Raw genomic sequence first — 15,806 nt, 5'->3', positions numbered from 1 at the left:
CATCACATACCGCACTGTGTACATCACATACCGCACTGTATACATCACATACCGCTCTGTACACATCACATACCGCACTGTACACATCACATACCGCACAATACACATCACATACCGCACTGTATACATCACATACCGCTCTGTACACATCACATCCTGCTCTGTACACATCACATACCGCTCTGTACACATCACATACCGCTCTGTATATACATCCTATACCGCACTGTATACATCACATACCGCACTGTACACATCACATACCACACTGTACACATCACATACCGCACTGTACACATCACATACCACACTGTACACATCACATACCGCACTGTACACATCACATACCGCACTGTACACATCACATACCGCACTGTACACATCACATACCGCACAATACACATCACATACCGCACTGTATACATCACATACCGCTCTGTACACATCACATCCTGCTCTGTACACATCACATACCGCTCTGTACACATCACATACCGCTCTGTATATACATCCTATACCGCACTGTATACATCACATACCGCACTGTACACATCACATACCACACTGTACACATCACATACCGCACTGTACACATCACATACCACACTGTACACATCACATACCGCACTGTACACATCACATACCGCACTGTATACATCACATACCGCTCTGTACACATCACATCCTGCTCTGTACACATCACATACCGCTCTGTACACATCACATACCGCACTGTATACATCACATACCGCTCTGTACACATCACATCCTGCTCTGTACACATCACATACCGCACTGTATACATCACATACCGCACTGTGTATACATCATATACCGCACTGTATACATCACATACCGCTCTGTATATACATCCTATACCGCACTGTATACATCACATACCGCACTGTACACATCACATACCACACTGTACACATCACATACCGCACTGTACACATCACATACCGCAATGTATACACATCACATACCGCACTGTCTACATCACATACCGCACTGTATACATCACATACCACACTGTATACATCACATACCGCACTGTGTGCAAATCACATACCGCACTGTGTACAAATCACATACCGCACTGTGTACAAATCACATACCGCACTGTGTACAAATCACATACCGCACTGTGTACATCACATACCGCACTGTGTACAAATCACATACCGCACTGTGTACAAATCACATACCGCACTGTGTACATCACATACCGCACTGTGTACATCACATACCGCACTGTGTACATCACAAAGCGCACTGTGTACATCACATACCGCACTGTGTACATCACAAAGCGCACTGTATACATCACATACCGCACTGTGTGCAAATCACATACCGCACTGTGTACAAATCACATACCGCACTGTGTACAAATCACATACCGCACTGTGTACAAATCACATACCGCACTGTGTACATCACATACCGCACTGTGTACAAATCACATACCGCACTGTGTACAAATCACATACCGCACTGTGTACATCACATACCGCACTGTGTACATCACATACCGCACTGTGTACATCACGTACCGCACTGTACACATCACATACCGCACTGTACACATCACATACCGCACTGTGTACAAATCACATACCGCACTGTGTACATCACATACCGCACTGTGTATACATCATATACCGCACTGTATATATCACATACCGCACTGTATACATCATATACCGCACTGTATACACATCACATACCGCACTGTACACATCACATACCGCACTGTATACATCATATACCGCACTGTACACATCACATACCGCATTGTATACACATCACATACAGCACTGTATACACATCATATACCGCACTGTACACATCACATACCGCACTGTACACATCACATACCGCACTGTACACATCACATACCGCACTGTACACATCACATACCGCACTGTATACATCACATACCGCACTGTGTACATCACATACCGCACTGTATACATCATATACCGCACTGTATACATCACATACCGCACTGTACACATCACATACCGCACTGTACACATCACATACCGCACTGTACACATCACATACCGCACTGTACACATCACATACCGCACTGTACACATCACATACCGCACTGTATACATCACATACCGCACTGTGTACATCACATACCGCACTGTATACATCATATACCGCACTGTATACATCACATACCGCACTGTATACATCACATACCGCACTGTGTATACATCACATACCGCACTGTATACATCATATACCGCACTGTACACATCGCATACCGCACTGTATACATCACATACCGTACTGTGTGTACATCACATACCGCACTGTGTACATCACATACCGCACTGTGTACATCACATACCGCACTGTATACATCACATACCGCACTGTATACATCACATACCGCACTGTGTATACATCACATACCGCACTGTATACATCACATACCGCACTGTATACATCACATACCGCACTGTATACATCACATACCGCACTGTATACATCACATACCGCACTGTGTATACATCACATACCGCACTGTGTATACATCACATACCGCACTGTATACATCATATACCGCACTGTATACATCACATACCGCACTGTGTACATCACATACCGCACTGTGTACATCACATACCGCACTGTATACATCACATACCGCACTGTATACATCACATACCGCACTGTATACATCACATACCGCACTGTGTATACATCACATACCGCACTGTATACATCATATACCGCACTGTACACATCGCATACCGCACTGTATACATCACATACCGCACTGTGTGTACATCACATACCGCACTGTGTACATCACATACCGCACTGTATACATCACATACCGCACTGTGTATACATCACATACCGCACTGTATACATCACATACCGCACTGTATACATCACATACCGCACTGTATACATCACATACCGCACTGTATACATCACATACCACACTGTATACATCACATACCGCACTGTGTATACATCACATACCGCACTGTATACATCACATACCGCACTGTATACATCATATACCGCACTGTATACATCACATACCGCACTGTATACATCACATACTGCACTGTACACATCATATACCGCACTGTACACATCACATACCGCACTGTGTACATCACATACCGCACTGTATACATCACATACCGCACTGTATACATCACATACCGCACTGTGTATACATCACATACCGCACTGTATACATCACATACCGCACTGTATACATCACATACCGCACTGTATACATCATATACCGCACTGTATACATCACATACCGCACTGTATACATCACATACCGCACTGTATACATCACATACCGCACTGTATACATCATATACCGCACTGTATACATCACATACCGCACTGTGTATACATCACATACCGCACTGTACACATCATATACCGCACTGTACACATCACATACCGCACTGTGTACATCACATACCGCACTGTATACATCACATACCGCACTGTATACATCATATACCGCACTGTATACATCACATACCGCACTGTATACATCACATACCGCACTGTGTATACATCACATACCGCACTGTATACATCATATACCGCACTGTACACATCGCATACCGCACTGTATACATCACATACCGTACTGTGTGTACATCACATACCGCACTGTGTACATCACATACCGCACTGTGTACATCACATACCGCACTGTGTATACATCATATACCGCACTGTATACATCATATACCGCACTGTATACATCACATACCGCACTGTACACATCACATACCGCACTGTATACATCACATACCGCACTGTGTACATCACATACCGCACTGTATACATCACATACCGCACTGTATACATCATATACCGCACTGTATACATCATATACCGCACTGTGTATACATCACATACCGCACTGTATACATCACATACCGCACTGTATACATCACATACCGCACTGTATACATCACATACCGCACTGTATACATCACATACCGCACTGTATACATCACATACCGCACTGTATACATCACATACCGCACTGTATACATCACATACCGCACTGTACACATCACATACCGCACTGTGTACATCACATACCGCACTGTACACATCACATACCGCACTGTATACATCACATACCGCACTGTGTATACATCACATACCGCACTGTATACATCACATACCGCACTGTATACATCACATACCGCACTGTATACATCACATACCGCACTGTGTACATCACATACCGCACTGTGTACATCACATACCGCACTGTATACATCACATACCGCACTGTATACATCACATACCGCACTGTATACATCATATACCGCACTGTACACATCACATACCGCACTGTACACATCACATACCGCACTGTATACATCACATACCGCACTGTATACATCACATACCGCACTGTATACATCACATACCGCACTGTACACATCACATACCGCACTGTATACATCACATACCGCACTGTACACATCACATACCGCACTGTATACATCACATACCGCACTGTATACATCACATACCGCACTGTATACATCACATACCGCACTGTATACATCACATACCGCACTGTATACATCACATACCGCACTGTACACATCACATACCGCACTGTATACATCACATACCGCACTGTATACATCACATACCGCTCTGTACACATCACATACCGCACTGTACACATCACATACCGCACTGTATACATCACATACCGCACTGTATACATCACATACCGCACTGTATACATCACATACCGCACTGTATACATCACATACCGCACTGTACACATCACATACCGCACTGTACACATCACATACCGCACTGTACACATCACATACCGCACTGTATACATCACATACCGCACTGTACACATCACATACCGCACTGTGTACATCACATACCGCACTGTGTATACATCATATACCGCTCTGTATACACATCACATACCGCACTGTGTACATCATATACCGCACTATATATACATATTTTGGGGATCGGAGCACCTCGGCTTTTACCATCACCATAAATCGGAGCGTGGATTAACCCCTGATGTGCCTTCCTGCCTCTCCCGGGGCCGTTCCTGTGTCGCAGCCGCTGTGCGCTCGGTGCTGGTGCCGTATGGAGCCAGCGACCATCACTCTGCCGCTCCTGGTTGGCAGCCGGATCCTGTTGCTAGGCAACTCCTTATGCTTCCCTCAGTCACCTGACCAATGCTGAGAGGAGGATGAGCGGGGGAGGGGGAGCCAATGTATCACTAATCACAGGGGGAGGGGGATCCATCACCAATCACAGGGGGAGGGGGATCCATCACCAATCACAGGGGGAGGGGGGATCTATCACTAATCACAGGGGGAGGGGGATCCATCACCAATCACAGGGGGAGGGGGATCCATCACCAATCACAGGGGGAGGGGGATCCATCACTAATCACAGGGGGAGGGGGATCCATCACCAATCACAGGGGGAGGGGGATCCATCACCAATCACAGGGGGAGGGGGATCCATCACTAATCACAGGGGGAGGGGGGATCCATCACTAATCACAGGGGGAGGGGGGATCCATCACCAATCACAGGGGGAGGGGGATCCATCACCAATCACAGGGGGAGGGGGATCCATCACCAATCACAGGGGGAGGGGGATCCATCACTAATCACAGGGGGAGGGGGGATCCATCACCAATCACAGGGGGAGGGGGATCCATCACTAATCACAGGGGGAGGGGGATCCATCACTAATCACAGGGGGAGGGGGGATCCATCACCAATCACAGGGGGAGGGGGATCCATCACCAATCACAGGGGGAGGGGGATCCATCACCAATCACAGGGGGAAGGGGGATCCATCACTAATCACAGGGGGAGGGGGGGATCCATCACTAATCACAGGGGGAGGGGGGATCCATCACCAATCACAGGGGGAGGGGGATCCATCACCAATCACAGGGGGAGGGGGGATCCATCACCAATCACAGGGGGAGGGGGGATCCATCACTAATCACAGGGGGAGGGGGATCCATGACTAATCACAGGGGGAGGGGGGATCCATCACTAATCACAGGGGGAGGGGGATCCATCACTAATCACAGGGGGAGGGGGGATCCATCACTAATCACAGGGGGAGGGGGAATCCATCACTAATCACAGGGGGAGGGGGGATCCATCACTAATCATAGGGGGAGGGGGTCCATCACTAATCACAGGGGGAGGGGGATCCATCACTAATCACAGGGGGAGGGGGGATCCATCACCAATCACAGGGGGAGGGGGGGATCCATCACTAATCACAGGGGGAGGGGGATCCATCACCAATCACAGGGGGAGGGGGGATCCATCACTAATCACAGGGGGAGGGGGGATCCATCACTAATCACAGGGGGAGGGGGGATCCATCACCAATCACAGGGGGAGGGGGGATCCATCACCAATCACAGGGGGAGGGGGGATCCATCACTAATCACAGGGGGAGGGGGATCCATCACCAATCACAGGGGGAGGGGGATCCATCACCAATCACAGGGGGAGGGGGATCCATCACCAATCACAGGGGGAGGGGGATCCATCACCAATCACAGGGGGAGGGGGATCCATCACCAATCACAGGGGGAGGGGGATCCATCACTAATCACAGGGGGAGGGGGATCCATGACTAATCACAGGGGGAGGGGGGATCCATCACTAATCACAGGGGGAGGGGGGATCCATCACTAATCACAGGGGGTGGGGGGATCCATCACTAATCACAGGGGGGTCCATCACCAATCACAGGGGGAGGGGGATCCATTACTAATCACACGGGGGGGATCCATCACTAATCACAGGGGGAGGGGGAGCCAATGTATTACTAATCACAGGGGGAGGGGGGATCCATCACTAATCACAGGGGGAGGGGGGATCCATCACTAATCACAGGGGGAGGGGGGATCCATCACTAATCACAGGGGGAGGGGGGATCCATCACTAATCACAGGGGGAGGGGGGATCCATCACTAATCACAGGGGGAGGGGGGATCCATCACTAATCACAGGGGGAGGGAGGATCCATCACCAATCACAGGGGGAGGGGGATCCATCACCAATCCCAGGGGGAGGGGGGATCCATCACTAATCACAGGGGGAGGGGGATCCATCACCAATCACAGGGGAAGGGGGATCCATCACCAATCCCAGGGGGAGGGGGGATCCATCACCAATCACAGGGGGAGGGGGATCCATCACCAATCACAGGGGGAGGGGGGATCCATCACCAATCACAGGAGGAGGGGGATCCATCACCAATCACAGGGGGAGGGGGGATCCATCACTAATCACAGGGGGAGGGGGATCCATCACTAATCACAGGGGGAGGGGGATCCATGACTAATCACAGGGGGAGGGGGGATCCATCACTAATCACAGGGGGAGGGGGGATCCATCACTAATCACAGGGGGAGGGGGGATCCATCACCAATCACAGGGGGAGGGGGGATCCATCACTAATCACAGGGGGAGGGGGGATCCATCACCAATCACAGGGGGAGGGGGGATCCATCACCAATCACAGGGGGAGGGGGATCCATCACCAATCACAGGGGGAGGGGGGATCCATCACTAATCACAGGGGGAGGGGGAATCCATCACTAATCACAGGGGGAGGGGGGATCCATCACTAATCATAGGGGGAGGGGGTCCATCACTAATCACAGGGGGAGGGGGATCCATCACTAATCACAGGGGGAGGGGGGATCCATCACCAATCACAGGGGGAGGGGGGATCCATCACCAATCACAGGGGGAGGGGGGATCCATCACCAATCACAGGGGGAGGGGGATCCATCACCAATCACAGGGGGAGGGGGGATCCATCACTAATCACAGGGGGAGGGGGGATCCATCACTAATCACAGGGGGAGGGGGGATCCATCACTAATCACAGGGGGTGGGGGGATCCATCACTAATCACAGGGGGTGGGGGGATCCATCACTAATCACAGGGGGTGGGGGGATCCATCACTAATCACAGGGGGGTCCATCACCAATCACAGGGGGAGGGGGATCCATTACTAATCACACGGGGGGGATCCATCACTAATCACAGGGGGAGGGGGAGCCAATGTATTACTAATCACAGGGGGAGGGGGGATCCATCACTAATCACAGGGGGAGGGGGATCCATCACCAATCACAGGGGGAGGGGGGATCCATCACTAATCACAGGGGGAGGGGGGATCCATCACTAATCACAGGGGGTGGGGGGATCCATCACTAATCACAGGGGGGTCCATCACCAATCACAGGGGGAGGGGGATCCATCACCAATCACAGGGGGAGGGGGGATCCATCACTAATCACAGGGGGAGGGGGGATCCATCACTAATCACAGGGGGAGGGGGGATCCATCACTAATCACAGGGGGTGGGGGGATCCATCACTAATCACAGGGGGTGGGGGGATCCATCACTAATCACAGGGGGGTCCATCACCAATCACAGGGGGAGGGGGATCCATTACTAATCACACGGGGGGGATCCATCACTAATCACAGGGGGAGGGGGAGCCAATGTATTACTAATCACAGGGGGAGGGGGGATCCATCACTAATCACAGGGGGAGGGGGGATCCATCACTAATCACAGGGGGAGGGGGATCCATCACCAATCACAGGGGGTGGGGGGATCCATCACTAATCACAGGGGGGTCCATCACCAATCACAGGGGGAGGGGGATCCATCACCAATCACAGGGGGAGGGGGGATCCATCACTAATCACAGGGGGAGGGGGGATCCATCACTAATCACAGGGGGAGGGGGGATCCATCACTAATCACAGGGGGTGGGGGGATCCATCACTAATCACAGGGGGTGGGGGGATCCATCACTAATCACAGGGGGGTCCATCACCAATCACAGGGGGAGGGGGATCCATTACTAATCACACGGGGGGGATCCATCACTAATCACAGGGGGAGGGGGAGCCAATGTATTACTAATCACAGGGGGAGGGGGGATCCATCACTAATCACAGGGGGAGGGGGGATCCATCACTAATCACAGGGGGTGGGGGGATCCATCACTAATCACAGGGGGTGGGGGGATCCATCACTAATCACAGGGGGGTCCATCACCAATCACAGGGGGAGGGGGATCCATTACTAATCACAGGGGGAGGGGGGATCCATCACCAATCACAGGGGGAGGGGGATCCATCACCAATCACAGGGGGAGGGGGGATCCATCACTAATCACAGGGGGAGGGGGAATCCATCACTAATCACAGGGGGAGGGGGGATCCATCACTAATCATAGGGGGAGGGGGTCCATCACTAATCACAGGGGGAGGGGGATCCATCACTAATCACAGGGGGAGGGGGGATCCATCACCAATCACAGGGGGAGGGGGGATCCATCACCAATCACAGGGGGAGGGGGGATCCATCACCAATCACAGGGGGAGGGGGATCCATCACCAATCACAGGGGGAGGGGGGATCCATCACTAATCACAGGGGGAGGGGGGATCCATCACTAATCACAGGGGGGTCCATCACCAATCACAGGAGGAGGGGGATCCATTACTAATCACACGGGGGGGATCCATCACTAATCACAGGGGGAGGGGGAGCCAATGTATTACTAATCACAGGGGGAGGGGGGATCCATCACTAATCACAGGGGGAGGGGGGATCCATCACTAATCACAGGGGGTGGGGGGATCCATCACTAATCACAGGGGGTGGGGGGATCCATCACTAATCACAGGGGGGTCCATCACCAATCACAGGGGGAGGGGGATCCATTACTAATCACACGGGGGGGATCCATCACTAATCACAGGGGGAGGGGGAGCCAATGTATTACTAATCACAGGGGGAGGGGGGATCCATCACTAATCACAGGGGGAGGGGGATCCATCACCAATCACAGGGGGAGGGGGGATCCATCACTAATCACAGGGGGAGGGGAATCCATCACTAATCACAGGGGGAGGGGGATCCATGACTAATCACAGGGGGAGGGGGGATCCATCACTAATCACAGGGGGAGGGGAATCCATCACTAATCACAGGGGGAGGGGGGATCCATCACTAATCACAGGGGGAGGGAGATCCATGACTAATCACAGGGGAGTGGGGTCCATTACTAATCACACGGGGGTCTCCATTATCTTTGCTCTCTGTATCATGTACGGTTCTGTTCTTGCAGCGGTGATGTCACTGATCACATGACTTGTGCACGATGTGATGACATCACAGATATAAGATCCCTGCAGTGAGGGTCCGATGTGATGACATCACGTGTATTACACTTGCAGTGGAGGGTCTCGGGTCAGTGCTGGGGGGGATAGGATGTGTGCAGAAGCCGGGGCGTCAGTGCTGGGGGGGATAGGATGTGTGCGGAGGCCGGGGCGGCAGTGCTGGGGGGGGATAGGATGTGTGCGGAGGCCGGGGCGGCAGTGCTGGGGGGGGATAGGATGTGTGCGGAGGCCGGGGCGGCAGTGCTGGGGGGGGATAGGATGTGTGCGGAGGCCGGGGCGGCAGTGCTGGGGGGGGAAAGGATGTGTGCGGAGGCCGGGGCGGCAGTGCTGGGGGGGGATAGGATGTGTGCGGAGGCCGGGGCGGCAGTGCTGGGGGGGGAAAGGATGTGTGCGGAGGCCGGGGCGGCAGTGCTGGGGGGTTAGGATGTGTGCAGAGGCCGGGGCGGCAGTGCTGGGGGGGGATAGGATGTGTGCGGAGGCCGGGGCGTCAGTGCTGGTGGGATAGGATGTGTGCGGAGGCCGGGGCGGCAGTGCTGGGGGGTTAGGATGTGTGCGGAGGCCGGGGCGTCAGTGCTGGGGGGGATAGGATGTGTGCGGAGGCCGGGGCGGCAGTGCTGGGGGGGATAGGATGTGTGCGGAGGCCGGGGCGGCAGTGCTGGGGGGGGATAGGATGTATGCGGAGGCCGGGGCGGCAGTGCTGGGGGGGGATAGGATGTGTGCGGAGGCCGGGGCGGCAGTGCTGGGGGGGGATAGGATGTGTGCGGAGGCCGGGGCGGCAGTGCTGGGGGGGGATAGGATGTGTGCGGAGGCCGGGGCGTCAGTGCTGGGGGGGATAGGATGTGTGCGGAGGTCGGGGCGGCAGTGCTGGGGGGATAGGATGTGTGCGGAGGCCGGGGCGGCAGTGCTGGGGGGGATAGGATGTGTGCGGAGGCCGGGGCGGCAGTGCTGGGGGGGGATAGGATGTATGCGGAGGCCGGGGCGGCAGTGCTGGGGGGGGATAGGATGTGTGCGGAGGCCGGGGCGGCAGTGCTGGGGGGGGATAGGATGTGTGCGGAGGCCGGGGCGGCAGTGCTGGGGGGAGATAGGATGTGTGCGGAGGCCGGGGCGTCAGTGCTGGGGGGGATAGGATGTGTGCGGAGGCCGGGGCGGCAGTGCTGGGGGGGATAGGATGTGTGCGGAGGCCGGGGCGGCAGTGCTGGGGGGGGATAGGATGTGTGCGGAGGCCGGGGCGGCAGTGCTGGGGGGGGATAGGATGTGTGCGGAGGCCGGGGCGGCAGTGCTGGGGGGGGAAAGGATGTGTGCGGAGGCCGTGGCGGCAGTGCTGGGGGGGGATAGGATGTGTGCGGAGGCCGGGGCGGCAGTGCTGGGGGGGGAAAGGATGTGTGCGGAGGCCGGGGCGGCAGTGCTGGGGGGGGAAAGGATGTGTGCGGAGGCCGGGGCGGCAGTGCTGGGGGGGGAAAGGATGTGTGCGGAGGCCGGGGCGGCAGTGCTGGGGGGTTAGGATGTGTGCAGAGGCCGGGGCGGCAGTGCTGGGGGGGGATAGGATGTGTGCGGAGGCCGGGGCGTCAGTGCTGGTGGGATAGGATGTGTGCGGAGGCCGGGGCGGCAGTGCTGGGGGGTTAGGATGTGTGCGGAGGCCGGGGCGTCAGTGCTGGGGGGGATAGGATGTGTGCGGAGGCCGGGGCGGCAGTGCTGGGGGGGATAGGATGTGTGCGGAGGCCGGGGCGGCAGTGCTGGGGGGGGGATAGGATGTATGCGGAGGCCGGGGCGGCAGTGCTGGGGGGGGATAGGATGTGTGCGGAGGCCGGGGCGGCAGTGCTGGGGGGGGATAGGATGTGTGCGGAGGCCGGGGCGGCAGTGCTGGGGGGAGATAGGATGTGTGCGGAGGCCGGGGCGTCAGTGCTGGGGGGGATAGGATGTGTGCGGAGGCCGGGGCGGCAGTGCTGGGGGGGATAGGATGTGTGCGGAGGCCGGGGCGGCAGTGCTGGGGGGGATAGGATGTGTGCGGAGGCCGGGGCGGCAGTGCTGGGGGAGGATAGGATGTGTGCGGAGGCCGGGGCGGCAGTGCTGGGGGAGGATAGGATGTGTGCGGAGGCCGGGGCGGCAGGATCACAGGAGGCTGATGGCGTGGTTCGCCTGTTCCCTGACTCTTCAGCACCATGGACAGCGCTGGGACTGACAGAGGGAGTCACCGAACGCCTCCCAGCCATTATCAGCCCATAGAAGTGTATGGAGGCTGCACCTCCCGGTGGTGACTATGGGGGGCCGGGCACAGCATATATTGGCATCTATGGTGCCAGGTCGGATGTGTCAGTCGTGCGGAGACTTGTCTGCTGACTCTGGTAGGGCAGGATACATGTACTCTGCAGAATATCCGAGGCAATCGCCTAACTAACAATTGCTTATTATACTGGAACGGTCCATTATCCGTGTCCCATCGCTGAGCTCCGGTGATGGCCACTAGAGGGCGCCACCAGGGGTCAGATCCCATTAATTGCACGATTTCCCCCGCACTTTCCTTCAGTCTTTTAACCATCTCCTCTCCTTTCTTTCAGGGCTCCGCCCCCATCCTGGTCGTCATGGTGATTTTGCTAAACATCGGAGTCGCCATTTTGTTTATCCACTTTTTCATTTGACGGAACTGCTCCAACGTTTGCAAAAAAAAACGAGAAAAAAAAAAACAATAAAACGTCAAAATAAAAAAAAACAAAAAACATAAAAACCAAACTGTAGAACAATGGCCGCTGCTTGTGGAGCCGGAATGGAATGTCGCTCCGTCATCGGCTGATTTTCTGATTGAGCCTCTGCGTTTAATATTCTTTATTTTATGTTTTTGTTATTTTTGTTGTTTTTTTTCTTCCAAAAAGGAACAAGAATTCAGTTACAATCACAGTTTGCCTTTCCCCTCCCCCATGGGTAACGTCTTTTATTTTTTTTATGTGTTTTGGGGTAATTTTTTTTTTTTTTTCTTGCTTGTTTGGCATGAGAGAATGCAAAAGATAATGACATTTTTATACCTGTCCGTCCCCTCCCCCGACAGTTGCGTTAATCACGTGTAAAGGGTTAATAAAGACTTTTCCCTGTCTCTGCCCCGTCCAATGGGAGGAGCCATTACTGGTCAGAGGTCACCCTCGCTGCACCCTCTGCCTGGGAATGGGTCCGTCCTCGTCCACACCCCAGGATTGTGCCGTCCGCCTGATTTACCCATCGTTACGTTTTATTTCTCAGCCGTCGTCATTTCACCCGGGGCCGAGATCAGCAAAATCTTCCTCCGATCCGTCGCCCCCTCGAGAGAATCGATTTTGCTCATTTTTGAGAATATTTAGAGAATTGATTCTTCTTTGATATTTTGCGGCCGATTGAAAATGGGGCGAGAACTTTGCTTTTCTCTATAGAAGGTGACGGACGTTTTACCGGACTGATCGGGATCTGGAAGTGATTCCTTAATAATCACAAATCTCCAAATAATCAAAGATTCAACTCAAAAATTGATGAAAAAAAAAGTTACTTTTTGGCCTGACTTTTCCTTTTTAAAGAAAATAGGTTGTTATGGTAACGGGTTCTACTTTGTAGCGGCTCTTGGCCAGGGTTTTCCCATGCTCTTGTTGTGGGGTCAGGCTCCGCCCATATGGCTGGGGTTTTCCCACGCTCTTGCTGTGGGGTCAGGCTCCGCCCATATGGCTGGGGTTTTCCCACGCTCTTGCTGTGGGGTCAGGCTCCGCCCATATGGCTGGGGTTTTCCCACGCTCTTGCAGTGGGGTCAGGCTCCGCCCATATGGCTGGGGTTTTCCCGCGCTCTTGCTGTGGGGTCAGGCTCCGCCCATATGGTCTGGGTTTTCCCGCGCTCTTGCTGTGGGGTCAGGCTCCGCCCATATGGTCTGGGTTTTCCCGCGCTCTTGCAGTGGGGTCAGGCTCCGCCCATATGGCTGGGGTTTTCCCACGCTCTTGCTGTAGGGTCAGGCTCTGCCCATATGGCTGGAGTTTTCCCGCGCTCTTGTTGTGAGGTCAGGCTCCGCCCATATGGACGGGGATTTTCCATGCTCTTGTTGTGGGGTCAGGCTCCGCCCATATGGCTGGGGTTTTCTCACGCTCTTGCTGTGGGGTCAGGCTCCGCCCATATGGCTGGGGTTTTCCCACGCTCTTGCTGTGGGGTCAGGCTCCGCCCATATGGCTGGGGTTTTCCCACGCTCTTGCTGTGGGGTCAGGCTCTGCCCATATGGCTGGAGTTTTCCCGCGCTCTTGTTGTGAGGTCAGGCTCCGCCCATATGGACGGGGATTTTCCATGCTCTTGTTGTGGGGTCAGGCTCCGCCCATATGGCTGGGGTTTTCTCACGCTCTTGCAGTGGGGTCAGGCTCCGCCCATATGGCTGGGGTTTTCCCGCGCTCTTGCTGTGGGGTCAGGCTCCGCCCATATGGTCTGGGTTTTCCCGCGCTCTTGCTGTGGGGTCAGGCTCCGCCCATATGGTCTGGGTTTTCCCGCGCTCTTGCAGTAGGGTCAGGCTCCGCCCATATGGCTGGGGTTTTCCCGCGCTCTTGCTGTGGGGTCAGGCTCCGCCCATATGGCTGGGGTTTTCCCGCGCTCTTGCTGTGGGGTCAGGCTCCGCCCATATGGTCTGGGTTTTCCCGCGCTCTTGCAGTGGGGTCAGGCTCCGCCCATATGGCTGGGGTTTTCCCGCGCTCTTGCTGTGGGGTCAGGCTCCGCCCATATGGCTGGGGTTTTCCCGCGCTCTTGCTGTGGGGTCAGGCTCCGCCCATATGGCTGGGGTTTTCCCGCGCTCTTGCTGTGGGGTCAGGCTCCGCCCATATGGTCTGGGTTTTCCCGCGCTCTTGCTGTGGGGTCAGGCTCCGCCCATATGGCTGGGGTTTTCCCGCGCTCTTGCTGTGGGGTCAGGCTCCGCCCATATGGTCTGGGTTTTCCCGCGCTCTTGCAGTGGGGTCAGGCTCTGCCCATATTGTAGCGCCTTTTGGGTGGGCTTTTCCCGTGATCTTGTTCTTGAGTTTTCCTTGAAGGATCCGTGTTTTTGCCCTCAGTCCAGTAAAATGTCCATCCCCCCTCCCCCCGGTCCAGGCTCATCAGCCATCGCCCCGCCCCCGCAGGGTATTGCACAATCTTGCTGCCGCCCGTCCGGAGCGCGAGGATTCTTGGGTTTCGGCCACGTCCCGCGTTCTGCCCCCGCTGCATGCCGCTTTTAATGTTCTGATCATCCTCTTCCGCTCAATCAGGTGTCGCTGTCTGTTCAATAAACCATTTTAGCAATGCAAACATTTGCAGAACATTGACCGTCCTCCCTCGTCAACGTTTCTTTCCGGCAGATTCCAGGCGTCTTCTGTCTCCAAATGGTCATAATGCGGACACTCCAGGGGCCGCCTGTAGGGGGCAGCAGTCTAGGCCGGGCGCTGTAAGGAATGGTGGCGGTTTCCGTGGGGCTCTCCCTTTCCTGGACGTGTCCTCCGTGGTTTCTCATTTAGACTTGCAAGTTCTGAAAAGAGGCAAGGATACGACTTTATATCTATCTGAACAGTCACATGACTAAATAT

At 54.5% G+C, this 15,806-nt stretch overlaps 1 protein-coding gene across 1 annotated transcript in view; it reads left to right on the top strand.

The window, feature by feature from the left end:
• The window catches only part of JPH3 (junctophilin 3), a 154,600-nt gene extending 139,052 nt beyond the window's left edge, over nt 1–15,548 (top strand). The window contains exon 5 of the mRNA XM_075326227.1: nt 12,824–15,548. Coding sequence (XP_075182342.1) covers nt 12,824–12,904 — 81 coding nt within the window. The 3' untranslated portion in view covers nt 12,905–15,548. The remainder of the gene's footprint in view (nt 1–12,823) is intronic.
• Nucleotides 15,549–15,806: the final 258 nt, after the last annotated feature.

Source organism: Anomaloglossus baeobatrachus, chromosome 10 (assembly GCF_048569485.1).
Source record: "Anomaloglossus baeobatrachus isolate aAnoBae1 chromosome 10, aAnoBae1.hap1, whole genome shotgun sequence".
Classification (NCBI taxonomy): Eukaryota; Metazoa; Chordata; class Amphibia; order Anura; family Aromobatidae; genus Anomaloglossus; species Anomaloglossus baeobatrachus.
The sequence above is the reverse complement of the archived record's forward strand: the minus strand, read 5'-3'. Positions and strand labels throughout refer to the sequence as shown.